Source organism: Aegilops tauschii, chromosome 2 (genome assembly GCF_002575655.3).
Source record: "Aegilops tauschii subsp. strangulata cultivar AL8/78 chromosome 2, Aet v6.0, whole genome shotgun sequence".
In the NCBI taxonomy this organism is placed as follows: domain Eukaryota; kingdom Viridiplantae; phylum Streptophyta; class Magnoliopsida; order Poales; family Poaceae; genus Aegilops; species Aegilops tauschii.
In genome coordinates this window covers 530,457,935-530,485,816 of record NC_053036.3, presented here as the reverse complement: position 1 = coordinate 530,485,816, position 27,882 = coordinate 530,457,935, and the positions used below count along the sequence as shown (strand labels likewise).

The 27,882-nt window shown below is 46.8% G+C and overlaps 1 protein-coding gene across 1 annotated transcript; it reads left to right on the top strand.

Moving 5' to 3' along the window:
• Positions 1-22,532: 22,532 nt before the first annotated feature.
• Positions 22,533-23,798, top strand: LOC109736313 (ethylene-responsive transcription factor 6-like). The gene has a single exon (XM_020295538.3). The coding sequence runs from the start codon at positions 22,673-22,675 to the stop codon at positions 23,681-23,683; it is 1,011 nt and encodes a 336-aa protein (XP_020151127.1). The 5' UTR covers positions 22,533-22,672; the 3' UTR covers positions 23,684-23,798.
• Positions 23,799-27,882: the final 4,084 nt, after the last annotated feature.

Here is a 27,882-nt window from a genome sequence, read left to right as displayed (position 1 = left end):
AAAAAAGTCAATATTTCAACCGTTAACTAAAAACTAGAAAAAAAATCCTACAACTTGTACCGGATGACCACCTCGTTGCCGCACTATTGTCGTCGTCCGTGCCGCCGCTGCCGCCGTCATCATCCGACCAGCGGCGGAAGGGAGCGGGAGGGCCGTGCAGCCTTGTCCGGTCGTTGCCTGCCGCTCGCGGAGGATCCGCTCCATCTCCTACGCGGTACGGAGGGCCGTCGCGGCCATTGCTGACGGTGCTCGCTGAGCTCTGACAGTGGCCTTGGCCCTGCTGGCGTTGGTGGGGGAGTTGTTAAGCGACCACTCCTCGCTGTCAAGGCGGCTGTCTCCGCGGTGGCGATGGAGCGGTCGAGGGCCCACGCGACAGCGAGGTATGGGTCATCGCGGATCCATTTCGATGCCGCGTCGGACTTGGCAAACACGGAGCGGTGGGCGGCGTTGCATGCCTGTTGCCTCGACGCGCGCTCCTTCTCGGACACGACGGCCCTCGAGCCCGATGAACCACCGCCACTGCCGCCTCCGAGGCAATGGAGTATGCAGCCGCACGCCTTGGTGGTCGCGGGCGGCAGCTCATCCTTTGACACTAGGGAGATGCTCTAAACCCCTTGCCCACGTTTGGCGTTTATAGCACAGAGCACCTAGCAACCCCATTATTGCTGTCAACCGCTCAAGATGCGACATGGCTGATTCGGGGGTTCAGGAAGCCAGAACCAGAAGAATTCTGAGTGAGTTGGTCAGACGAGGGCGGGCGCAACCGTGCAACCTGATACCGACAGTCCACTGAACTTGTGTAACGTTCAACGCGACCCAAGCACCAAAGCATGCCGGTCAGAAAGAGCTCAAAGATTACCATTCTGCTCATGGGAAAGAGCTCAAAGACCAGCCGGTTTCGAAATGGGAAAAGGGAGCATACGCCATCCTCCACTTGCGCGCAAAATCCACACGTGCTCCACTAGCCACTTGGGGAGAACGGGCACGAGTCCACTTATTCTGCTGCTTCTGCGTTGTTTCCTACGTAATGTTGAAGCGCTACGGCTACGTTACGTAACAACATGGCAGTACGTGTAAAAAGTCTTTGCTGCATGATTGATGAGACACGTTGACAGAGACACGGTCGGACGACGTCGCCTCTGAAAATTGTCGCTCGGCCACCCTCCCCTGGCCTCGGATGAAGTGCTTCCAAGAAACGATCCTTGCACCATGCAACACAACGGCCTTTCTGGCAGCGGGCGGGCTGGCTGGCCTGAGGTTCAGCCATGCAATGTAGTGCCCCTGAAACACGTACGCGCTGATTGATCACCTGCGTATGATTTCGGTGTTTTGTTCTAGTATTTGTACTAGAAGAAGCGCTTTTCTGTAGCATCCTAGTGTCGCCCGTCGGCATCTCCGAGCGTGTTGCTGTTACGAATTTGCAGCGTGACAGACAGACAGGCACAGGCGTGTTAAGATAAGACTGTCTCCATTTGTCGTCTGACGATCCACATCAACTGCGTCGTGGAGAATGTGGTCCTGACATGGACATGGCATCCAGGTCGGCTGTCCTCGGTGGCTCGGTGCACTGCATTCAGGCGGGAAAACCACGGGCGCACCTGAGCACGTAGAAAGAATATGCTCCTGTGATCCCAAGTCACTGTCCTTCCGCATGTAGGCCATCGTCACAACGATACATACACAAAACCTATGCTTATTTCAGAGTATACAATGTCCGTAAAAGTGACGTCGAACCGGAAAAGGCATTTCAGTTCAGCGCCTCCGAGGCTGCAGTCATAGCTGGTGTAGTAGCCGTTGAAATAACACAATTTTTAAATATAAATCTTTTTAAAGATTTTAATATAGATTATACACGAAGCAAAATGAGTGAATCTACACTCTAAACTATGTCTATGTAAATCCGTTTCATATTGAAATCTTCTAAAAAACTTATATTTAGTAACGGAGGGAGTATATACGGGAGGAAAATACAATTATCCAGTGTAGGATACCCCTTTTTTTTCGTTGACAAACTACATTTTGTGAAATAAAAATATCTGCCAACAATTTACACATAGGAGATAGGACTACTGCTGCTCGAGATAAGCTTGAACCTCTAGCTGTAGTAGGACGGACAACTTGCCGTGGAAGTGTACTGTGTAGCCCAACTTGGCAAATAAAAACAGGCACCTACACGCAACAGCGTGGCAGTGCATCTGCATGCACACACATAAACGGAAAAATGGCATAATAATTGTACCTTCCACAAAGCAAATTGGGCATGCATGGTACCCGTCAGTTCGTCTAGATGCTATGAACCGACGAGCAGTGCTCCAACGACAGCCACGAAAGGGAGCGGTTTCCAGCGTCCCTTTGTGCTTTTGTGGCCCCGTATGTACTCTACATATAAGTTTTTTTGTTGTTGGCAAAGTTGCTCTTTATATTTGACAAGTGGCCGCAATGGTCCCGTATGGACTCTGGCTCGTGTGACATGGCAGCCGTTTATGCTCGTACCGAATTCTTCAGGGCTGGCAGCCTACATTCAACGGCGAGTGGACCGTGGAATTGAATGCGCTGGTTTTGGCCGCGGGAATGTGCTAGTGCGCCAAGTTTTACCAGCAGCGGGTTTTGTCAGATAAATAACTGGAGAAATAGGATCGCATGCCGAAAGTTCTCTTCTTAAGCTCGAACCATGTGAGCTCAGGGACAATAAAATAAAAATAGAAAAAGCCAAAAAAACTGAATTTTCTTTTGGCAAAATAACAACGATGTGTGTTTCACATGCATGCAAGTTTTGACGATGAAACCACATTCGTTGATGTATGGACAAAAAAGTATATATGTACCTGTAAATTCATGAGAAGTTGAACACAAATGATGGGATGTCTTTTGCCGCTTGTTTGGTCTAGTTATCAACTTGTTTTTATGAACTACTCCCTCCGCATCGAAATATAAGATGTTTAGACCAAAACAGTCTTATATTTTGATACGGAGGGAATATAATGTTTTGTAGCCGTTGATTTCCTCGAAAAGTGCATGCAGAGGATGAGCTCCATTGAGCTCTTTATTTTTTCAACGAAAATACATTTTTCACACCTAATTTTTTTTAAAAAAGAGTATACATGTAGACCTATATTTGTAGTATACATGTACAAAATTTCATGAACTTATATATTCACATGTGATGTACACAAAAAAAGACATATACAAAATTTCATGAACTTATATATTCACATGTACGCAGTTGTTTAACATTTGTGACATTTCTTGAAACATCTAATTATATTTTGATTTTCTAAAAGATGCAATTCTCCTGATCTCCTCTAATTTTAACTAAATAATGATTAAAATCTTTCTTGGGCTGAAGAATTAGTGTAGCCAGGTGGATATGATAGATGGGCATGTCTTTGTCTCGCCAAAACAGGAAAAACTCACAGGTTGCGACAATGTGCGCCACTTGTCACAACCTGAGAAGGTGGGAGTGTTCTTTGCAAGGACTACTCCTCAATTAGTGATTTCACTTTTGTTGGGGAGCAACTAGTTAACGAGCGCTCATTCGGGAGCCTCGCAACGATCACTAGCGGGTGGGCTGAGAGCGCGTCATTTGGCGCGCTCTCATCCGCCGCCACGTGTCGCGCTCCGGGCGCATTCTCTGGATTTTGGAAGAAAAAAATGCGCACGCGTTTTCGGCTTTTAAGTGGTTTTTTCTTGGTTTTTTTCGACTTTTTGGTTTTTCACCGGTCTTCCCTAGCTTTTGTTGCGCGAAAAAACACTTTTTTTGCTTCCACGAAAGGCACGTTCTTGATTCCGCGGGAGGCACGATTTTGCTTTCATGAGAGGCACGGCCGTGCCTCTCAGAAACGGAAAAAACGTCTGTTTTTTTCTTCCGCGAGAGGCACGGTTTTGCTTTCGGGAGAGGCACAATTTTGCTTTCGCGAGAGGTACGGCCGTGCCTCTTAGAAACGAAAAAAACTTTTTTTCTGTTTTTTCTTTCGCGAGAGGCACAGTTTTGCTTTCGTGAGAGGCACGATTGTGCTTTCGCGAGAGGCACGGCCATGCCTCCCGGAAAACGGAAAATAATATGTTTTCTGTTTTTTTGCTTCCGTGAGAGGCACGGTTTTACTTGCGTGAGAGGCACGGGTGTGCTTTCGTGGGAGGCACGGCCGTGCCTCTTTTGGAAAGAGAAAAAACTTTGCTCCTGGTTCGGTTTTTTGTCCGGTTTTTGTGTGAAAAAAGTTCGTCAAAACCTATCAACATGGGATCTAATTTCAAAGATCTCGATACGAGGAATTCAACGATGAAAACGGTTTGAGGTTTGGACGCGCGGTGTAAGAGAGAAAACGTTTTGAATAAACGGATCTACGAAAAAAGGGAAAACTCCGAGTTTGCGACAAGTGGCGTACATGCAGCGCGCCACTTGTTAAAGTCTGAGAAGGTGAGAATGATCTTTGCAAGGAGTACTCCTCAATTAGTGATTTTGCTTTTTTTATGATACGTGCATCTCGACAAAGTCACTAGTTCAAATTTGCTTAGCAAATGTCACTTCCCACCTTTACAACTTGGAAGTGTTTTTTCTTCGTAGATTCGTTTATTCGAAATGTTTTATCTCTTAAACCGTGTGTCTAAATATTGAACCATTTTCGTCGTTGAATTTCCCGCATCAAGATCTTTCAAACAAGACCCCATGTTAATAGGTTTCACCGAACTTTTTCATGGAAAAATAAAACATAAAAATCCTAAAACCATAAAAAAGGCTACCGACAATTTTTTTTCTAAAATGACGAAAAAATGAATACCAAAAGAAATTGGAAGAAAGAGACTAGACCCCGGAGGAAGGGTTGTGGTTTTCACTTTCTTTATTTGAAAGCACATCTCGTGGAAGCACAATTATGATTCTCATATAAGTACAAGCTGTGCTTATCCCGTTTTGCGAAGCACATGCTGTGCTTCCCGTGAAAGTACAGATTGTGCTTCTTGCGGAAACACTAATTGTGCCTCTCGCGCAAGTAAATCTAGTACAAGATTCTTTTTTTCAAGAAGCATAGTTGTGCTCACAAAAAGAAGAATATAAAAACCAAGAGAAAATTCTCACCAAAATCTAACGAAAACCAGGCAAATGCAAAAGCACAAGAAAAGAAAACACAAAAATGCATGTAGAAAAATGAAAAAACCGGTGATTTTGTGGGGTGTGCCCAACGCGTGACACATGACGGTAGCTGCGTGTGCGCCCTGTGCTGCCCACTGCGGGACAGTATAGGGGTTAACCGCTAGCTAGTCAGTCCCGCATTTCGGCAAACTTATTTGATGCTCATTACATTCCCCTCCAAAGAAATTGACGCTCATCAACCACGATCCTATTTAGCACTTAAGGCACTACTTACAGGAGGTGTTTGGTTCAGAGATTTTTGCCCCGGACCTGTTTACACCGTAAAGGAAAAACGCTACCTGTGTTTAGAAACTCAACTCCGTAAACACATCCCGCCGTAAACGGGTCCAACCCAGTTATGGCTCGATACCGCCAACAACCCACCGGTAAAGGTTACGGTACCGAGCCCACGACCCCCTCCTCCCCCGAGAGCCCCCTCCTCCCCGCACGAACCCCTCCTGCTCCTCTGCCGCCGCCTCCATGATCCTCTTTGAGTCCGGCGCCCGTGCCTCCCCTATCCCCTTCGAATCCCTACGGAGATTGGAGCAGTCGGCGGCGGTGTTCGGGAAGGGCCGACGGTCCTTGAGATCGGAGGCGGTTGGCACTGCACATGCCTGGGAACGGCCGGTGACGCACAAGATCCGACTACCGGCGGTGCTTGGTTTCGGAGATGGCCGGAGCCGCTTGATTTCAGAGATGGCCGGCAATGCTAGAGATCCTGGGCGAAGCAAGAGAGCGAAGGTAATCGATTCCTTTACCAGACGTGAACCAAACAAACTTCAAAAAAACTCATTACACCTCCTTAAACACTGTGATTTGATTACGTTAACAATGCCGTTACCATTTCTGTATCCAAACACCTCCATAGTGTTAAGCGTCAGTGCACACTCTCAGATAGCAATGGGCTGGCCATCTGAGGCGGTATATGCGAGATGCTCATCCAATCTTGGGAAGCTTTCTGGTGACTTTTTCCTTTTTTTTCGTTCCTTGTTTTCTGGATTAGTTTTCTGTTCGGTTTTGTCGGATTTTTGAATTTTCCTTCTTTACTTTTTCAACTGCATGAACTTCTTTCAATTTTGCAAACATTTTTGAATTTGTACACTTTTACTTATGTTTGTAAAGAAATCAAAATTTCGAAATTCCATCTATTTCGATATTTAGACAAAAAAGCGAACCTTTTAAATTTTTATATTTTTTAAAAAATCATGATTTTTTAAAATTCCAGAATTATTGGCAGATTTGTGGACTTTTAATATTTTGAGATGTTTTTTCAAATTTATGCTTTTTAAATATCTTTTCAATTTTTCTAAAATGTTTTAAGTTTGGCCATTTTTTAATCATGATTTCCAAAAAGTGCTGAGCGAACGAGTTTTGCTTGGTGGGCCGGTCCTCTGGAGTGGTGCATGAGCGCTTGGTGGATAGCGAGCGTAACGGGTGCTGCATAGGACCTTTGTCAAAACAAGCCCTCCCCGGATAAGTAAGCTGAGCCCTCCTATTTCATTAAATATATTTTCACATAATATGGATTTGTTATTGTAGATATTTGTATTATATTTAATAAATTTGGTCAAACTTTATACGAAGAAACCATCCTTAAAAACTCTCATTATATCTTCAACAAAATCTGTGAAACGGTCAATCGCACATCATTGAAAAGTAGCAGGTGCATTACAAACCCCAAACACTATTTAATTTAAAATTTTCTTAGACGGCTAGAAAGGCCATGAAATGTTGTGAAATTCAAATTCATTTTTTATTGTGTTCTCATTTTTCTGCAAGTATTGTCATCTTTTTGACTATTTTTTCCTGTTTAACAAATTAAATGTTAAATATAAAAACTTATTTTTTTAATATTATCTTTAATATGTACCTATATATATACTTTAACACATAAATATTAAGGAAATAGATATTTTTTCACTGTCTCATTTCCTCTGCGAGGAATTGGATAAGAAGAAACTATCGAATATAGTTTTCAATAGAGATGGATAAAAGAAAGAACAAATTATATTTTAACGATATGTGTGAATGTTTTTTTCAGAATATATTTTCTCCTCTTTTCAACGACATTTTGACAGCATTTAAAAAATATCAAAATTAATAATGCCAATGATTTAGTAGGGTGCACCAGTGCCGGCCCATTATCGGAGGCGTGCTCGCTCGCAGTCCCAATCTACCACCACGATAGCTATATCTCGCTTATAATGAGACTAGCTTCTGTCTCACCTGAAAACTTGTCCGTTCTCTCTACATTACTCAGCCGACCCGTTACTTAGCGCTCGCTGGTTCACATGGTTTGGCGCGCTCGCTACATTTTGCTCGAGCGTTTTTCCTTTTCATTTTTCTTCCATTTTCTGTTTCTTCATGGCTTCCTTTGTTTTTCCTTAGGTTTTCACCGTTTTCTTTGTTTCATTCCAGTTTTTATAGATTTTTATATTTTATTTCTTTTTCATTGTTTTTTTATTCCTTTCTCGGGTTTTATTTTTTTCTTTGGTTTCTTTGCTTGTTTCTTGGTTTTCATCAGTTTTTTCTTTGATTTTCTTTCATTTTTCTTGGTTTTTATTCATTTCCCCATGTGTTTTCACGGGTTTCTTTGGGTTTTCTGTTTTTCTTTGGTTTTGAGGTGTTTCTTTTATTTCTTTCTGTTGTTTCCTCGATTTTCACCGCTTTTCTTCATGTTTTTTTGTCAGCACATGTGTATATTTGAATACACATTTTTACATTTTACTTAGTTGCAAATTTTATACATGTTTAACAATTTTTAATACATGATTTATATTTTTATATGAATTTATGTTTGATGACTACCTTTTGCATACAGATTGTACATTTTGGGTACATATCAGGGACATTTTTCTTATAAATGTTTAACATTTCGAAATATATGATAAACATTTTTTTATACGTGATCACCATTTTCTTAAGTTTAAGATTTTGTGTTAAATTTTTTAGTACATGTTCTATATTTTTCATATACACCAGAAACAATTTTTGTACATGTTTAACATATTTGAAACAAATGATTAACATTTAAAAAAAAATGTGTTTCAATAACATTTCTCATACAGATTGTACATTTTCAGTATATATCAGGAGTTTTTTATTTGTTTTTTTATGTTCAGTTTTTAAATATACGTTCGCCATTTGGGTATACATTAGGAGTATTTCTTGTACACATTTAAACATTTTCCAAATCTATGATAACCCTTTTTTAATTACATGATCAACTTTTTTCATACAAACTATATTTTTCACATACATTTTTTGTATTCATGCGAAACGTTTTTTCTCTACACATTTAAAATTTTACAAATGCTAGATTACGAATTTTCAAAATTTTCCATGGAGTGGTTTTTGTAATATATATACATACATATATACATATATATATATATATATATATTTGAAATATTTGAAAGTTTAAACAAAATAGAAAATAGGAAAATAAAAAGGTGAAAAACAGAAAAAAAAAGGCCACGGCCTCCCGCGAGCTGGGCTGGCCTAAGTCTCGCGTCAAGCAGACATAGGCGCGCCCATCTTCCATTCCTCCATTTCCTTCACAATAGGTTTTCGCATGACGTGATCAAAGAATCCACAACGAACTACTTTTTTTTTCGGGTGAAACGAGCTGGCATTAATAATTAAGTAATGTTATTACACTCGTTTTCACAAATATGACAGAGATCATCAGGCCCAGACAAAAGCCAAACCATAGTACGCTGTGTGACTCACCCCACCCCACCCCACCCCTCAAAATAAAATAAAACTGAGCCATGCAATGAGCAACTCTATTGGCTGATCGTCGGACATGAACAAATGCATGCCGCCGGCTCCCATGCAAGAGCTGCTTCGTCTCCTCCACCAGTCCCGCCAGCGCAGACCGGTTGACAATATTGTCCATCAGGGCATCCACTCCTGCTTAATTTGCAGTCCAGTTCGACGATGATGGGCTTCTCCGAGACACGTTGCCATTTCCGCCTCAATTGGGGATCGACATGATCGAAGGAAATGACACGCTGAGAAGATTATGGACCCCGTGTCATCCCTTAACACCATGCCCGTGCCCCATGTATCCTCACCATGGACATATGATCCATCGACATTAAGCTTCACCGAGCCCAATGACGGTTTCTCCCAAGGAATATCAGCCGCAACATTAGGAGAGAACACAGCCAACTACATTTTTTTAGAAAAGTAGGATGACCCCCGGCCTTTGCATCTTGGCGATGCATACGGCCACTTTATTAATTATTCTCGCAAGACCTTACAAAGCCATACAACAGCAAGACTAAAGCCACCGTCTAAGTAACAACTGTCGCTACACCTATCCAATTGATGAAGGGCGCAGATAATCTGGGCCTAATACCAAACAGACATCGCAGCCAAACCTAAACATCTAAGACCTGAGGTCCCAACCAGGACGCCTGCCGGGTATGGGGCACCTACCAGTCCGGCGCACTCCTCAACCAGGACGCCTGCCGGGTATGAGGCCGCCGCAGCCACCTGCCACCAATCCATCTTCAGAGCTGTACTGTTGCATGTACCGTGCCAGGTCTCTCTGCCATCGACGCCACCACGAGTCCCGACAGCTTCGTCCTCTTGCGCGAGTCCATTCTCCCACAGCGAACTCCGAATCTGCACTGCGCCACGCCGTCAAGGTCCGTCGCCATCAGTGTGTAGGATGAATCACCGCTCCATCAAAGAATCCGTCCTCTGGTCCCTCGATCACGTGTGTACCTCCAAGAATGACGCCCCCAAGGGAGGAACGACACCATAGCGCCGTCGTCATCGATCATCCGATCTAGGGTTTCCCCGGAGGTAGCAGAGAGTGGCCTTGAACTTCTCCACGGTGATGCCTTCAAGAAAGGGACGGCGCAGATAGCGCTGCCACCGCCGGCCTTAGCAGACGCCGAAGGCAAGTTTTCACCCAGATCAGTTCGAAGGGATCCAACTCTCGTGCACGGGCCGCCATCACCACCAGCACCAATAGGCAGAACCCTGGAGCACCGGCAGATCAGCGAGCCGCCGGCACCACCGCATCCAGATCGCCAGCCACGCAGGCCCGCCGCCATCCCCCGCGCCGTCCGGGTCAGAGACGGAGCCGCCGACTGCGCACAGGGACGATCGCCGCCTGCACACGCCGGAGCGCCGCCGAGAGCCCAGCGCCCGCCACCGCTTGCCGAGGGTCGCCGCCGCACGCCTCGAGCGGATTCCCACGCACACCAGGGGAAACCGCGAGCGTGAGCCCTGCCGTCGCCCCCAAGCCCGCGCCGGCGCGCCTATCAAGCTGGGTAATTTGTGCTGCGTCATGTAAATGGACGACGTGTTATAGTATCTCAGAGTCCATTTTCGCTGATGTGATCTGAAGGTGTGCTTGGTTTTTATTTTAGCATGTTTAGATTTGGTATGAATCGCATTTTATGTAGCATTAACCTAATTAGTTGGCCGTACAAGGGGAGGAGGGGTGTGGAATTAGTGGCATCTCCTGAATGATGCCCTATGAAACAACTACGTTACATAGTGATATGGAACTTTTGTTAGCACCTGGTAGTGTTTCGTGTTAGAGTAGTCATTATGGTATACGACTTCTAGTCCAAGTCAGTTTTGTATCCCTATCCCAAGTCGGTTTGTACCCTTTTATATACTCTTGTATGCCGCACCAAATCATCAATAAGCAACAGTTTTATTCAGCTTTCATGGTATCAGATACCGGTCCCAGAGTTTAGGGTATGGCTCCGCCAACGCCATCACCGCCGCCGCCGCCCGGCTACTTCGAGCGTCGGGCCGCACTCATCGCCAAGGCTGCCAACGCCGCGGCCGCTTCTCTCTCGGCCCTCACCATAGCTCCACAAAACTATCCTGCACCCATCCTCGCCGCACCAATATCTCTTGCTGACACAATCTCCGACGTCAGCCCCTACATCCCCATAGTTCTTGATCTCGCCGCCCACAACTACTACCATTGGAGACATCTCTTCGATCTCCACCTCGGCCGCTGCAACCTGCGCTCGCATGTCGCCGCCAACTGTCTTGCCCGCCCCGACGATCCGCAATGGTTGAAAGACGATCTCGCGATCGTCCAGTGGTTCTACACCCGCATCACCACCGAGATCTTCAACATGCTCGATCACGACGGCGCCACCGCTGCCAACATCTGGCACTCCCTCCGTCAGCTCTTTCAAAGCAACACCGACGCTCGGAAAAACGCTCTCCACACCGAGCTTCGTAATATGGTGCAAGGAGACGCCCCGGTGAACCTGTTCTGCCAGCGCATTAAGACCATTGGTGATGAGCTCCACGAACTCGGCGATACAGTTAGCGACTCACAGCTAATCAATATCGTCGTCGTCGGCCTCAGCGAAGACTTTGACAAGCAAGCCTCGTTCATACCGATGATACGGCCCCCTCCTACCTTCGCTGAAGTACGTTCCTTGTTACAACTCGCGGCGGAAACACAAGCTCGCAAGGACTCTCGCCCCAAGGTCTTTCATGCTGCGGCTCGTCCTCCTCTGTCGTCTACACCAGCGCCGCCTTCCAGGCCGGCTCCTGCCGCCGGGCCGTCCGCATCGTCATCTGTTGAACCGCCCCCAGGCTGGCGTCCTAGTCCGAACTGCCGCAGCAAAAACCCTATCTACAGGCCGCCGTCGACTCGTTCGGTTCCGTCTACGACATCACCAGCACCGAGTTCTGCACCATCCACCAGTGCTCCATCTGCGGTTGCATGGCGGCCTCCTCATGATCCTTGGACGGGGCTTGTTCAAGCATGGCCCATGCCCTGGTCCGCTCCGTCCACCCTCGGTGCTCCGCCGGCATACTCAGGTGCCTGGCAACCCGGCCTTCGGCCGCCTACTGGTGCTCCCGGGGTTCTCAACCCCCGACAGCTGGCCAATGCCTATCACGCCGCCCCGACGTATGCTCCTTATGGTCATTAGAGCACCGACAGCGGCGCCTACTACACACCTCAGCCGGCCCTGCTCCCGACGCCACCCCCACCACAGCCGGCCAATGCCTACTACACTCCCCAGCCGGCCCTACTGCCTTCACCATCGTATCCGCCGGCACTGCTTCCGACGCCACCCTCACCTGCGACGCCGAGCTGGGATCAAGCTGCCTTTCTCCAGGCCATGAATAACTTTGCTGCACAAGAAAACTCAGGTACGGATTGGATCTTTGATTCAGGGCCCTCTAGTCATATGTCTGCATCTAGTAATTGGTTATCTTCTTGCACTAAATCTCCTTTCCCTTCCATTATCCTTGGAGATGGATCATCTATTCCTATATATTGTGTTGGTCAGGCTCAACTTCCCTCTTCCACCAAACCTCTTTTACTTCGCGATGTTCTAGTTGCACCCGCCCTCATAAAAAATCTTATCTCTGTTCGCCAATTTACTTGCGACAATCTAGTTTCGGCTGAATTTGACCCTTTTGGTCTATCTGTGAAGGATTACCTGACCAAGGCCGAGATCGCTCGCTTCAATAGTTCCGGTGATCTTTATTCTCTTAATGGAGTTCCTGCCGCCACCCCTCCAACATCCATGCTGGCCTCCGTCGATCTCTGGCATCGTCGCTTGGGCCATCCCAACCCCGCCGTCTTAGCTTCTATGCTTAGTGAATTTACCATACCATGTAATAGGGACTCTCATAATTCTCTGTTTTGTGAGTCTTGTCAATTAGGCAAACATGTGCGTCTTCCCTTTAGTTCCTCTAGTTCTTGTAGCACTTATCCCTTTGAATTAATATATTGTGATTTATGGACCTCTCCCATTGCAAGTATTTCGGGTTTTAAATACTACCTTGTTATCCTAGATGATTTCACCCACTTTGTCTGGACTTTTCCTCTACGCAACAAATCCGAGGTCCATTCTCTTTTCCTTAATTTTCAACGCTATGTGTCTGTTCACTTCTTCCTCCCAATTCGCTTTATCCAATGTGACAATGGTCGCGAGTTTGATAACATTAAAAATCGTACTTTCTTCTTACAACATGGCATCCTGCTTAGGTTCTCATGTCCCTACACCTCCCCTCAAAATGGTAAAGCAGAACGCTCTCTTCGCACCCTCAATGATATAGTTCGCACTCTCCTCATTCAATCATCTATGCCTCCCAAGTTTTGGGCTGAAGCCCTACACATGGCCACCTTCCTTCTAAATATTCGACCTTCTAAAACTAAACCCAACACTACTCTCTATTATTCCCTCTTTCTTTCCCACCCCGACTACTCCGCGGTTCGTGTTTTCGGCTGTCTCTATTTTCCCAATGCCTACGCCACTTCTGCAAATAAATTGTCACCACGCTCTATCCCATGTGCTTTTCTCGGCTTCTCTGACGAGCACAAAGGCTATCGCTATCTCGACCTTCACACCGGGCACGTTCATGTCTCTCGTCATGTCACGTTTGCTGAGCACATTTTTCCTTTCTCACAACGCACTACTACACCATCCAACACCTCTAGCTCCGCAAACACCCCCTCTCCCCGTCCTTTCCAACTATATACTCCCCTACCTGCCGAACACAACTTATCACCACCACCATTAACACCCACCATAGCCAATCCCAACCATACACTCACCCCACCCGAGACGTCCCCAACACCCCCGACCCCTGCTCCCTCCCCAACACCCCCGACCCCTCCTCCCACTCCACCACCCAGCCCTGCTCCCACTCCACCACCCAGCCGTACTCCTTCGTTCGACTCTTCTGCTGCGCCGGACTCACCAGTACCCACCTTACCCCCTCGTGCTATTCCTACAGCAGCCCCAATTAATGACCATCGCATGCGTACTAGGGCCAAATCAGGATTTCATCAACCCCAAGACCGCCTAAACCTTCATACCTCCGTATCTCTCACTTCTCTTCCAAAGAATTACAAAACTGCTCTACTTGATCCCAATTGGGCCGCTGCCATGCAAGAAGAATATAATGCTTTACTTCAAAACAACACCTGGCAACTTGTTCCTCGTCCTCCCAATACAAATATTGTTTCTGGCAAATGGATTTTTCGCCAAAAGTTCCACTCCGATGGGAGCCTCTCACGATATAAAGCCAGGTGGGTTTGTCGTGGCTTTTCTCAGCAACAAGGAATTGATTACGAAGAAACCTTCTCTCCTGTTGTTAAACCTAGCACCATTCGCACTGTTCTTAGTGTTGCTGTCTCCTCTTCATGGCCCATTCACCAACTTGATGTGAAAAATGCTTTCCTCCATGGTTCCCTTCAAGAAACTGTCTACTGCCAGCAACCTCTGGGTTTTGAAAATCCATCCTTTCCAACTCATGTATGTCTTCTTCAGAAATCTCTCTACGGTCTTAAACAGGCCCCACGAGCTTGGTTTCAACGCTTCTCCTTCTTCATTCAAACAATAGGCTTCACTCCATCTCTCTCCGACACCTCTTTTTTTGTGTATCATCAAACTTCTGACACTGCCTATTTACTTCTCTATGTAGATGATATCATTCTTACCGCCTCCTCTCAAAAGTTCTTAGATCATATTGTCTCTCTTCTTAGATCTGAATTTTCTATGACTGACCTAGGACTCCTTCATCATTTCTTAGGCATTGCTGTTGTTCGAGATTCCTCTAGCCTTTTTCTTTCCCAACGCCAGTATATTCTTGATCTTCTTAATCGTGCTGGTATGCTTGACTGTCAATCATCTCGCACTCCTGTCGATACTAGTTTTAAACTATCGGCTACCGGTGAACCCTTTTCCGATCCTACTCTCTACCGTAGCCTAACAGGTGCTCTCCAATATCTCACCATTACTCGTCCTGAAATCTCTTTTGCTGTTCAACAAGCATGTCTCTATATGCATGATCCCCGGGTTCCTCACTATAATCATGTTAAACGCATTCTTCGGTATTTAAAAGGAACTCTCAATCATGGTCTCCACCTCAATAATTCTTCTCCAAACTCGCTTACCGCATACTCTGATGCAGACTGGGCTGGTTGTCCTGACACTCGAAGGTCCACTTCCGGTTTTTGTGTTTTTCTTGGTAACAATTTGATTTCTTGGTCTTCGAAAAGACAGGTTACAGTCTCACGTTCGTCGGCCGAGGCTAAGTATCGCGCTGTGGCACATGCCGTTGCAGATACAATCTGTATTCGGCAGTTACTCTCCGAGCTACATAGGCCTATTGAGCAGGCCACTATTGTCTACTGTGACAATATATCAGCAGTCTACATGACCAGCAATCCAGTTCAACACCGACGCACAAAGCATATTGAGATTGATATTCATTTTGTTCGTGAAAAGGTTGCTCTTGGTCAGGTTCGGGTGCTTCATGTTCCCTCTACGGCTCAGTTTGCTGACATTTTCACCAAGGCACTGCCTACTAAGCCGTTTCAAGATATCTGTTTCAGTCTCAACGTCGTCGAGCCTGCCGTTGATACTGCGGGGGGATGTTAGAGTCGTCATTATGGTATACGACTTCTAGTCCAAGTCAGTTTTGTACCCCTACCTCAAGTCGGTTTGTACCCTCTTATATACTCTTGTATGCCGCACCAAATCATCAATAAGCAACAATTTTATTCAGCTTTCATTTCAGTTGAGCTGATTTGAACGGATTGTGTTTAGATTTTTGGACAATGTATGTGGCCCCTCCCCTGGTTACTTGCTTGTACCATAAACTACGTTAGATTTAGTCTAATTTTTAACCAATTTGTAGAAGAGATGGACCTCCCGCAGGTGGTGTTAGCCAGACAATTCTGTTTGGTGCTACTTTTCAAAATAAAATTCAAGTATATCTTCGAGCTAGATTAAACGCATTTACTAGTCAAAAGAAAAGAAAAGAAGAAAAAGCTGGTTAACCTGAATCTGAAGTGCTCCCATTCCTCGGTAGAGCGGTAGTTGGAAACAGGACGCGCCCCTCTGCTAGCAGTATCTGAAGGATTCAATGTTAGCCGCTCAGCCCGACCTCGTAGGTCGTAGCCAAGCCTCGTCCTACGCCATGACGTACTACGTCGGACCGTTTGAAGCAAGCGATCTTAGATACGTGGCATCATTTGCGCTGACGGACGGACGGCCTAGCGCGGTGTTGAATCGACGGTTCGACTCTCATACTGCGACTGTAGACCTTGCGCTACAGCGGCGGGTTTAGGGCTTTGGGTCATTGGGTGTATGCTGACAGATGGTTTCAGTCGTAGCATAGAACGGTATGCTCATTTGATCCGGGCAAACCGAACGAACAAATCAAACAGGTACTGCTACCACATGCGTAAGCTATCGATAAAAAATTACAAACCCGCAAAATTTTTTTTACAAAAAAAGGAGATACGCCGGGTCGCGTGCAGCTGAAGAGGCCGACCTCGGGTCAGAGTACGTTGCGCTGGTCGCTTTCCTTTCAGTCTCGCCGATGGCGCCGAGGCCGCTCGTTCAAGCCGACTGACACAGGTCAGTTGGTTTCTTGCAATGGATAGCTTCGAGCATGTGTACACGTACGAGTCCTCAGGAGCACGTACTCAGGAGAGTCCTCTGAAACTTGATTGCATTGCTGTACATGTCTCGTTCGTTCCCATCCTAATCTGAATATAAGACCGGCAGGGTATGATGTGATCGCAGATCGGTGACGGATGATAATTAGGTCAAAGCTATGCTGCCGTTTTATATTCCTGCAGGTGTAACGTCCATGTAGTTTTCGCCTTCATCCGTGGATTGACATTGAGCGGTGACGCTGAGATCGTGAGCTATTTAAAAAAAATTTGGATGGTGAGCTATTTTGCAAGTCATTCGTCCGTTATTACCCAAGAACAGAGCCCAATAGACTGCGGTTGCGGAGTCTATCCTAATTAGATGGCACAGATAATTACCTGTCTTCTCGATCGTAGGTTCGTCGATCGCGACCCCCAAGTATTAAATTTCTTGCCCCTGAAACTCCCAGTGTAAATTTCACTATCGATCTACCTTCAACCGCCTGTGAATTCGGCGCACGGGTCGTGCGTATGTGCACACGTAGCTCTACCGATCTATCCCGAAAGGGACTTGAGCTCACTAGGATCGGAGGTGAAGCGTATGTGCGAAGCAAAGGTTTTCTTTACTGGAAAGGCTGCCGCAGTCATATTTTACCAAGAGAAGAAAAACAGTGAACGTCAAGGTAGCTATCAAGCCGGTAACTTGTGACAATAGGATATGCAAGGGGACTAGTTATTAATTGATTCGAACGAACTGTGGTAGAAACTCTTGGCAGGCTGCACGTACGCATGCTAACGGACCTTCAGGCCTACCCGTGGCGCCTACGAATTAGAAACACTTGAGTGTTCATTTCCTGGAAAGTCCCTGGCAAGAGAGTACTACTGTATTAATTTTTACATTATTAGTATGCTGTACATGTACTCCATTTAGAACAGAGCCCAATAGATCACGGGGTTTATCGTAATAAGATGGAACAGGTAATGGCTTCTCTCGTAGGATTGCATATCGCGAGCCTGTCTATTCATTGGTTAGTTTCTTATTACCCTGTAACATTCAATGTTTTCGCTATCGATCTTCGCCTGTCAATTCAGCTCACTGGTTATGCATGCATAGTGAGTATCGTAGTTTAGTTTAGTTTAGTTCTCGAGTGATAGACAATGATAGCTTGAAGCCGACTAGCCGAGGATGACTTGAGCTCACTTAAAAATAAAGATTGTTACTAGAAAGGCTGCTGCAGTAACCTTTTACTATGAAGGGAAAAGGACAGTGAAGATCAGAGTTGCTATCAAGCAGATAATATGCAAGGGACTGGATAATCCGAACGAAGTTTTGTAGAAACCCTCCAAGCTAGAAAATATCCATCCAAGCTACACCTATGTTATACCTCCAGGGTTTTGTGTAGTGGCGGAGTTTCAACGAAATTGAGAAATAAAACTACGTATCTGGCCTTCTACAGCTCTAATCGTGTGTCTTTGTCTGAGCAGTCTACTGAAGTAAGAGAATTAATTGCACAAAACCACCACATTTAGGGCATCGTTTGCAGAAAATCACGAGGTCACTAATTTTTTGTAAAAACCACCGCGCATTCAGTAATCTTTTTGCAAAAAGCACTGATCGAGTGATTTAGGTCGTTTAATCACTTTCTGACAAGTGGGGCCAGATTGTCAGGAGCTGACTTGGCAAAACATTTACATACACCCCCTTAGATCTAAATAAATAAATAAAAGCAATTGACCCCCTCTCGTGCACAACGGCCAGGAGCAGACTCGATGCTCGCTGTGGCGACCTCGCCGAGCTGCCAACCGCCGTGCCACTCAGGCGACCTCGCCGCCGCCGACAACACGTCGACAACCACTGCTGCCCCGCCTACCATCTCCTTCCTCCTCCCTTTTTTTCCTTCTCCTCCGGGACGACGCACACCTCACCTCTGCCTGGCCCAGCCGCTTGCAACCACGGCCATGTCGACGGCGCCGGATTCCGCGGCGGCCCGTAGCCCCAGCCACTCTCCAACATGCTTCCCGCCACGCACAGGCGGGCATACGCGCACCACCGCTGTCTCCTCTAATCCATGGATCCATGCCGAGGAGGGGGAAGTCGGGGACGAAATCCTAGTGTAGGCCCGAGTCCCCAGCACACGTCGCCATCACCCGCTCCAGGTCGCCTCCCCATGCCGGCGCCGGCCGCGTGACCTGCGCGCACGCCCAGGCGAGTTTGCCCCAGGTGGCACAGGGGTCGGCCTTGGCTGGCCAGTCCCGCGCGCGCACCTCGCCGTCAAGCTCCTGATCGCCGGCCGCGCGCTCACCTCACCTCCGAGGTCCTGGTCCAGGTTGGGGACGAGCTGGGTGACGAGGGACCGAGCTCCTGTCCTGGTCAAGGCCGGGGACAAACTCCAGGTCACGAGCTCTGCCTGCGCGGGGGACGACAATGTGTTGCTGGCCCTCGTGGTTGCGGAGATGGCCGGCGTGTGCGGGACATGTCGTGCGCCGTCGCACGGCTCACTGGCCAGTGTGCCCACCCGCTGCTGCGCGCGGGGAAGGAGCTGCTGTCCGCGAGGAAGGGGGAGGGGGTTGATTGCTTCTATATTTAAGATCTAAGGGTGCATATGTAAATGTTTTGCCAAGTCAACTCCTGACAATTTGGCCCCACTTGTCAGAAAATGATTAAACGACCTAAACCACTCGATCAGTGCTTTTTGCAAAAAGTTTACTGAATGCGCGGCGTGTTTTTGCAAAAAATTAATGACCTCGTGGTTTTCTGTAAATAATGCCCTAAATATGATGGTTTTATGCAATTAACTCGAAGTAAGAAGGCTTACTACACTTAACCAAACTCCAGGTTTAAGAAAACCCGGGTCTACATTTGGTTTTTAGAAAAAAAAATAGGGAGGGCATCCCTAGCTGCATGATTTGCTAATTCTCATCTTGACGAGAATTAACAAAGTCTCATCTTACCCCTATGTCGTTAATTTTACATGGAGATTTGTGTTGATATTTTCTTTTATCCAGTTTTTCCTTTTTTTGCTTGATAGAGCCGGTTACATGAGACTTAACTAATTCTTATCTACTTCCACCGTCCCATAATGTAAGACAATTTTTGACACTATAGGATGGAGGGAGTAGATGAAGCCTAGCCACAGCACGTCCTCTCCAAATAAAGCCTGCAAAAACAGGGCTCACAAGTTTTTCATCAACTCAAGTCTGTAGATAGTTGAACTAAACTAAAACTAAAATAGGGTCCCAGCAATTGTAAATATTAAGAACAGGAAACCAGGAGACGGGAGAACTAAAAGCAAACTACCGTTTAAGCATTGCATGCAGCAAGAACTAGAGACCATGGAATTTGTAGCCTTCTTTCTATCAGGCAACCGCACCTTTGTTCTTCATCATCGCCGCCGGGCGCCGGCAACCCACATGATGGATCGAGCAGCATGCTTCGAGCTTTAGGGGCATAGCTTTGATGTAGATGATGCCTTGTAAAGAGGCAGTCTCAGCGATGCTGTTAGGGCTTAGGGTCCAATCTTATTAATCTAAGACTACTTTTTTCTTCACTAAATATCCGTGGGGGGGGGGGGGGGGGGGGGCAATTGGCCCCCTCCCCCTCAACAATGCATGTAGCTCCGCCATTGGCTTACGAGATTGCCTATGGCGATAGAACTCGGTCTTGACAAGGGTTTTCAAGCAACCGGCGGTGAGTTTGTCCTAATACAACTGTAATGTCTGGTTCGTGGAATGATATATTATAGAACAACATTGAAACTACAAGCTGTCTTAAACAGGACAAATGGCCAAGGTACGCATAAGTACTACCTTTCCTTATCAAGAAATTTGAAAATAGCTTTCCATATCTAAATGGTTGGAATATCAAATTAAATAGACCAACCAGTGTATGTTGTTTGGTCATATTGCATTAGATTACCCGTTATGATGATTTGGTAGTTCTGACCTTTGATGTCTGGGAGACTGAGGAGATGCAGATAACACATGGCGGAAGAAATCTTTGACTGGCTCTGGAGCTAAAGCAAAGTCCGATATTGCTGGAATTTCGGCACGCGCATTGCATCACATGGTGGAGGATGGAGTCGCGGCTGATGTCGGGCTCGCCATGGACGGATGCGCTACTTCACGCTTGCGTAGCTGCTAGTTAGACCGTCCCCTCCAGCTGGACCCTGCCTGCCGGCTGGGCTAGGCTTTCCACGTACACCCTTGCACGGAAGCATGAGGAGGACGAAGCGTGGCGCGAGCGGCGACGGGCGTGGGTCAAACGCGCTTGATCGTAGCATGCTGATATTGTGATACATGCATGGGGCCGCGACATTAGCGGCGAACGCGGACCGCTTGGATCCGGCTCTCGGAAGTGGCAACGACTCGCGGGCCAATTCGGCTGTTTGGGGTTGAGTTGACCTGGATCAGGGCTATCCTCGTGGGTCTGTTGGACCGTGCTAGAGGTTTGCGGGAGTTCGAACATCCGCCTGCCAACAGAAAACCGCAACGTATCTTGAACTAGTTCATGTGTGCATATGTGTGCTTCGCGTGCATGGCCGTGTATGTATCCGATGACGGAAGCCGATGTGCATGCTTGTGTGCATGGTGGAAGGCTGCATGGCATATGATGTGCATGCTGTTAGAGATACGACACGTAATTGAACATGATGAAGAACGAAAGTAAGCAAGGGACATGAGATTTAACAAGAAAAACTCCTCCAACATGAAGGGAAAAAAATCACATGCCAGCCAGCCAAACTTTACTATATCGGGGGAGGAGAACTAGGTTGTAACCTAGTGCCAAAGGGTCACAGTGGTGCACCCTGCGGCCAGAGTTCAAATCCCATCGGGAGCAAATTTTTGGTTCCTCACCCGGGTGGATTCTTCTATAAAAATATGTCCTGGGTGCTAGTGCCCATGGATCTCATTTTTTACTATATCGGGGGAGGTTACAAACGCCGGGGATTTACAACTGATCAACTGATCCCGTGTGGCGGCTTACAAAAGATATATATATATATATATATATATACACACACACACACACAGATGACCTAGGTCAATACGGATTCGTACCCCGCGCACCCCCTCAGGCGTCCTGTCGAGGGCGGCCCACATGAGATAACTTCAGACTCGCTACGCTCCGCTTTGGCCCAAGCCTACCGGCGACGGGCCTCACTCCGCTCGCTCGTCAGAAGTTAGCCTTCTCTTTATACTTGAATTTGGAGCAATAACATAATACATGCTTGTGTTGTGTGCATGGCCATGCACGCGATGGGGAAGCTGAGCTGCTACTGCATGGCGGAAGTTGCGCAGTGATGGCGGAAGTCGGACAATTTTGTTAAGTTAAACAGATGCAGACATTTGAGGTATAGAGTTGGAAGACCGGCTCCCATATTGACATCAATTTAGATTGGTCTATGGACAAATACCGTGTCCATTTTAAAAGTTTGCGTTAGAGATGCCCTAAGCTGATGGACATTGAGAATACTAGAGACCCTTCAGTATAAGAATGAAACTATTGTATATATATTCCTTTTTGTGTACGAGGAAGAGAGAGAGAGAGAGAGAGAGAGAGAAACACGCAACGATTCATGGCAAGCTCTGGTATGTACGGGCAGCAGCCAATAGCTAGCTTTTCTGCGCGTCATATTAAATTTCTTGTAAAGTGTGAGCGGAATGGTCGAAGCTCTTGTCATGGATGTATGCGCGCCCCTGTTCTTCATTGACACGACTCCGAAAATATCTTGCCATGTACTAGCAAGTCAAAATTATCAACTGCCTACATGTTTGAGTTTGACAACGAAAATGCCCACAAATTGCACATGTACCAGTAAACATCTCAGCGCAGCAAATTTGAATAGGATGTGGGTGCAAAATCTCAGGTACTACAGCATAACAGCGACATGAAGGCATGCCACGGAAAGTGACGAGATCGAGTACGACCCCGATGCCTCAGAAGTGGGTCCCGCGTTCATACATAGGCCTTCCCGTCGGATCTCCTTCTCTCTCAGCTGGCCTATAAGTGCTTTTGTCCTCGAGGAATATCACAGACCCACAGACAAACTTACCACTGGCACCGAGTAGCACTTCTCTACCGTGCCGCCATCTCTCTTTCTTTCTCACGATTCTCATCGACTGAAAGGCGAACCGTAATAAGCACCATGGAGTTCGCCGGAGAAGCCGACGACTTCGCTCTCGACCTCATCCGCGAGCACCTGCTCGGCGGCGACGGTGGTGTCCTGGCGACGGCTAACCATGAGCAGGGCCCTTTTTGCGACGACGTCACCTTCCCCGTGCTGCCACCTTCCGCGGCCGAACCGCAAGCGTACCAGCAGCCCATGTTCTTCCCGCAGCAGGGGCAGCGGCAGGAACAGACGCAAGGTTACATGGGCCTGACGCACCAGTACGTGAACTCATATCCGGCTGCCACGGCGGTGTTCCGTGCGCCGGAGCCGGTGATGATACAGTTCGGCGGCCAGCCGTCTCCTGTGAGGGCGCTGTCGTCCACGCTGACCATCTCGGTGCCGCCCCAGGGCACGTTCGGATGGGCGGGGACTGCTGCCGCCGCAGCGCCAGCGCCAGCACCGGTCGAGGACCTCCGCAAGTACCGCGGCGTCCGGCAGCGACCGTGGGGCAAGTACGCGGCGGAGATCCGCGACCCAAAGCGCCGGGGCTACCGCGAGTGGCTCGGCACCTACGACACCTCCGTGGAGGCCGCGCGTGCCTACGACCGTGCCGCCTTCCGGATGCGCGGCGCCAAGGCCATTCTTAACTTTCCAAACGAGGTCGGCACCCGCGGCGCCGAGCTGTGGGCGCGGCCGCCTGCTGGCCCGGCGTCCCAGGCAGCAGGCGCGACGAACAAACGTAAGAGATCACAGGGCGAGGACGCTGACGTCGAGGTGACCGGAGTGGTCATAAACAAGGCCGTGAGGGCCGAGGCGCCGTCGCCGTCGTCGGCCCGGGTGTCGTGGGACACGCCCTCGTCCTTGTCGCGGGGGACAGCGTCTTCGACGGTGACGTCGGTGGCCACGACGCCGGAGGGAGGGTTTCCTCCGACGCCGTCAAGCTCGGGCTGGGAGCAGTGCTGGGAGGCGCTGATGGGAGGCATGCCGTTGCTGTCGCCCCTGTCGCCACACCCGGCGTTGGGTTTCCCGCAGCTTAGTGTTAGTTAATTAAAGGATGGTTCATTAAGCGATAGAATGTTTCCGGTGTTTGTAAGAAAAACAGAGTAGGCACCCACACACAGCACTTGTTGAACACTAGATTTATAATTGAACAAAGTTATTACATGCGTCTTGCTATCCATGAAAATGTTGTCAAGCTAGTGTTTGATCTCTATTACATCAGTGCAACAACCACTGTAATAACTATTCACCCGTTGTTGTTCATCGGTTTAAATTGGACAGTCGGCTTTTCTTCTCGATCGATGTTTGACGAACATGATTCTCTTTCTTTTTGGGTAATGCTATCAGGTTGACGTTCGTTGGGGAGGGAATGACAAAGAGCGGTGTTTGCTGGCAGTTTTAGTTGGGACGCGAGATTAAACAATTGCAGTTTCTGCTTCTTGTTGCTGACAATTTCCTTCCTCCTAGAAACTGTCATACTCTTGTGAAGAAAACTGTCAACCCCCGAAAAACTAAAACTACCATCAAAATGTTCGCAAATGCCCCTCCCTCCCAGCGAACGTTCACCAGATAAGAGGGTCCTTCCCTTTTTGTACTAAATGAAGAACATATGATCCTTTATGTTTTGTACCACAAAATTTTGCTACATACTTTAAAACAAGCAATTTTAAAACAGTGGACAAGATGTAGTATCATATTAGTAGATAAGCTATGATAAGTACATACATCTTACTTTTTTATTCTGCTTCGATTCTCTTATATTTTTTGCTTTTACATTTTTGTTTACGTTTCTTTTTTTCCTCACTTTTTATTTATTTTCCAACTTAATTTTATTGTTTCTTTCTTTTCTTGCTTTTATCTATAAGTTTATGTGTTTGGTTGAAAGATAGTTCTTAGATTCTTTGTATAAAAATGTCCATCCTATAGTTTGTATCGTTCACTGATATATGTATCAATGGCATTTTTTCCTTTTGCGAGAAGGCCAATGTCATATACATAAATTGCCCAACCCTTGCAAGACTATTCTTACAAAGCAAAAAATAAATCACTGGTATTTGGGTATATTGACGTCGTCTTCCGTCTATAGCACTTGACATGAGCCAAGATCGATGCCGCCTCTGTGATCCAGGGTAAAATTGTTGACGCGGTGGTCTGAAAGCCGTTGATGGTAGGCAGAGAAAATCCGGTGGTAGTGAACTAAGGATCAGATCGCTGCCCGTAGAATACAATGAAGTGACTAGACAACTATCCACCTAGCCTGAATTGGGGATGACTTGCCTCACTATCTTCTCGACAAAGACGAAGTTGGCCATGCATCACCGAACATAGAAGAAGATAGAAGTTCAAAACACTTACCGCGCCAACCACTCCACCAAACGACACCGTCCAAGATCACCTGAATGAAATGTAGACAACAACATAACCCAAGATATGGCCCTCACCGGAGCTCCACACACCTTACAACAACGACGGAGCTCCACACACCTTACATCAACGCCAGAGCTCCACCATTGTTGCCTTACCACAGCTAGTTAGACACCTAGACTAAGTCCTAACCAGAGCTAGGACGATTCAAACATCGCAAACTCCAAATTGGGATCCTGTCTCCCCCACTGTCGAGGGAATTACCCGTGGCTAGACCTGGCAGTCCGAGACATGACCCGGCTAGACCAGAAGGCCCATGCCTGGGTTGTCCAAGGTGCCATACGGGCCGGCTCAATATAAGCTGGGAGCCTGCACGGAACCCGGTCAGGAATAAGCAAGAGCCGGCAAGGGAAACAAGACCCGACAGAGGAAGCATGACCCGGTGGAGGACAAACTTGGCTTGGGTCGATTGGTGCAGAAGAGAATACCGGTGCCCTCACAGAGGTAGTACGTGACCAAACATGGGGGTGGCCCAGCTGGCCAGTTTTGGACCGTTTGAATAGGACCCGGACTACGATCGGGCTTGTAATAGAAAAATGACTATTTGTAGTCCTACTAGGACTCTACATGTAAGCCTGCCCCTTCAACTTATATAAGGAGGGGTAAGGAACCCCAAGGAGGGGAGGGGGAAATAGACAGATAAATTAGTAGCTCTCGAGATAGAGGTAGCGAAACAACACCCTTGTAATCGAGATCATCATCGTCAATAATAATCAAGCAGGATGTAGGCTTTTACCTCTACTGTGAGGGGCCGGAGCTGGGTAAAATTCGCGTCTCTTGATTCCGACCAACCCCATTCAAGCTACCACCTAGTTGCGATGGCCTCACAACTAAGTTCTTTCACGAGGACATCTGCCGTGACAAACAACCACGACACCCACCTCACTGGCGCCAGAAGGCACTCGTGGAGAGGGGGGCTGGAGGTTGTACTTACACAAAAACCGTAGGCACATTTCTTTTGGAGAGGGGTGGGAGACAAGAGAGGAAAATGTGACGACACGGTATCCATGATTTTCAATAGTGAACATTTTTGTTTCGGTTAAAAAAATAGAAAAGTGGTCCAAGCAAGTCTATGATGTTCCCTTGGAACACCATACCATTTTAATGAGTAAGGCGAATGTATGAAATACATAAACATTTTGTTAACCATGTAGAACATTTACAAGAAAAAAAATGTTATCCATCTGAAGTATTTTTTTCTAACCTATAGGATCGATAATTGATTGTTGTGTGAACATTTAATTTGATACATATGGACATTTTTGTGGACAATATACATAGTTTAGAAAAAATGACGGATAAAAATGTTTTAGGTTTTAGAATTTGGTTATCAGTCTTCCTTTTTTTGATAAACAGTGCTTTTATTAACTCATAATGTACAATTAAGCAGATACACCGCTAAATGAGTGTACACCCCACTTTTGCAAGACTAAGATGCACACAACCAACATGAGCAAAGTATAATATAAGAGGTCAGCCTGATAACAGTAAAGTGTAATAGGACCAAAATTATGCACATGCCAAGGAAGTTGGAGGTCCTATCAATAGACTATGCCGCCACCCATGCGGGGTAAACACTCTCACCCGCTTCAATCGCGTACACACTGCCGCTAACAACAGTCAGTACTCCATGGGGTGTAGCATAGAACATGACGAAGCCAATGCGTATATTTCTAGATAACATATAAGGGAGATCAAATTTTACTATTAAAAACCATATCATTTCCAGTTAGACACAGAGCCCATAGTAATGTAGATGCTAGCCCCACATTACTGTACTAATTAAACTTGTTAGATATGTAGTCGAACTGGTGAACACATATATTAGCAACACTACTTGACAGATACAAAACTGGACACTATTTGAATGATTGTCTGCGTAGAACACACGAAATTGCACTAGAAGAAGAGGTGTTTAATTATCTCACCATGAGCATAAACACAACACTTCATTCTTCCTTGCCAATTATGACACACGAGGTTGTCCTTTGTCAGTACAACGCCTTAGCGTAGGTACCACATGAAAATCTTAATTTTTAGTGGCATCATTGACTTTTAAATTTTATTATTGTTGTCCACTGGAATTTCTAAGTGCGGAAGTGTCCTATACTGAGTGTGACCGTGAAAGACCTTCTTGAGTTAGGTTCCAGTGAAGTTCACCCGGTCTTTGTGTCAGGTGGATGGTGCCATGACACAAGACCAAGGCCAAGAAAACCCCTCCTAAAAGATATATCCGACAGGGAGGAGCCTAGAACTTGGGCAAGAGCAGCATTTTCCAGCCACTTGTCCTTCCAGAAGTGAATCTCAGAGCCATCATTGATTCGAAGGAATCGAATCGGGAATGGTGTATTTTGCCGCCATCAGTGCGGCCCAAAAATGTGAGTCCCCAGGCTATCAATTTGCCCGAGACGCAACTTTGAGCCTAAATACTTTTTGCGCAAGAGGGGTTGCCAGAGATAATCGTGGATAAAAAACTTGTACATAAATTTGCTAAGTAAAGCATCATTTTTTTGAGAAACTGGCTGGAGCGCCGCCAATTCATTTAGACAAACGGGGAGTTTATGTACATAGATAACTATGTTGGGGGGGGGGGGGGGGGGGGTCGCTCATTGAAACCCGAAGCCAAAATAAAATTATGTACTCTCTTGGCCCCCTCTGCAGGTCAGGTCCCTTTGTTTGATGTCCTCAAGTGGAAGAACTGCAACGTTGAAGTGGGTGAGATGAGTGCCATTGATTATTTCTCGGTTGTGCTCTTTCCATATGTTCCAGATTGTGTATAAGATCGTACCACTCCAGCAACACTTCTCCTTGGGAGCCATGGA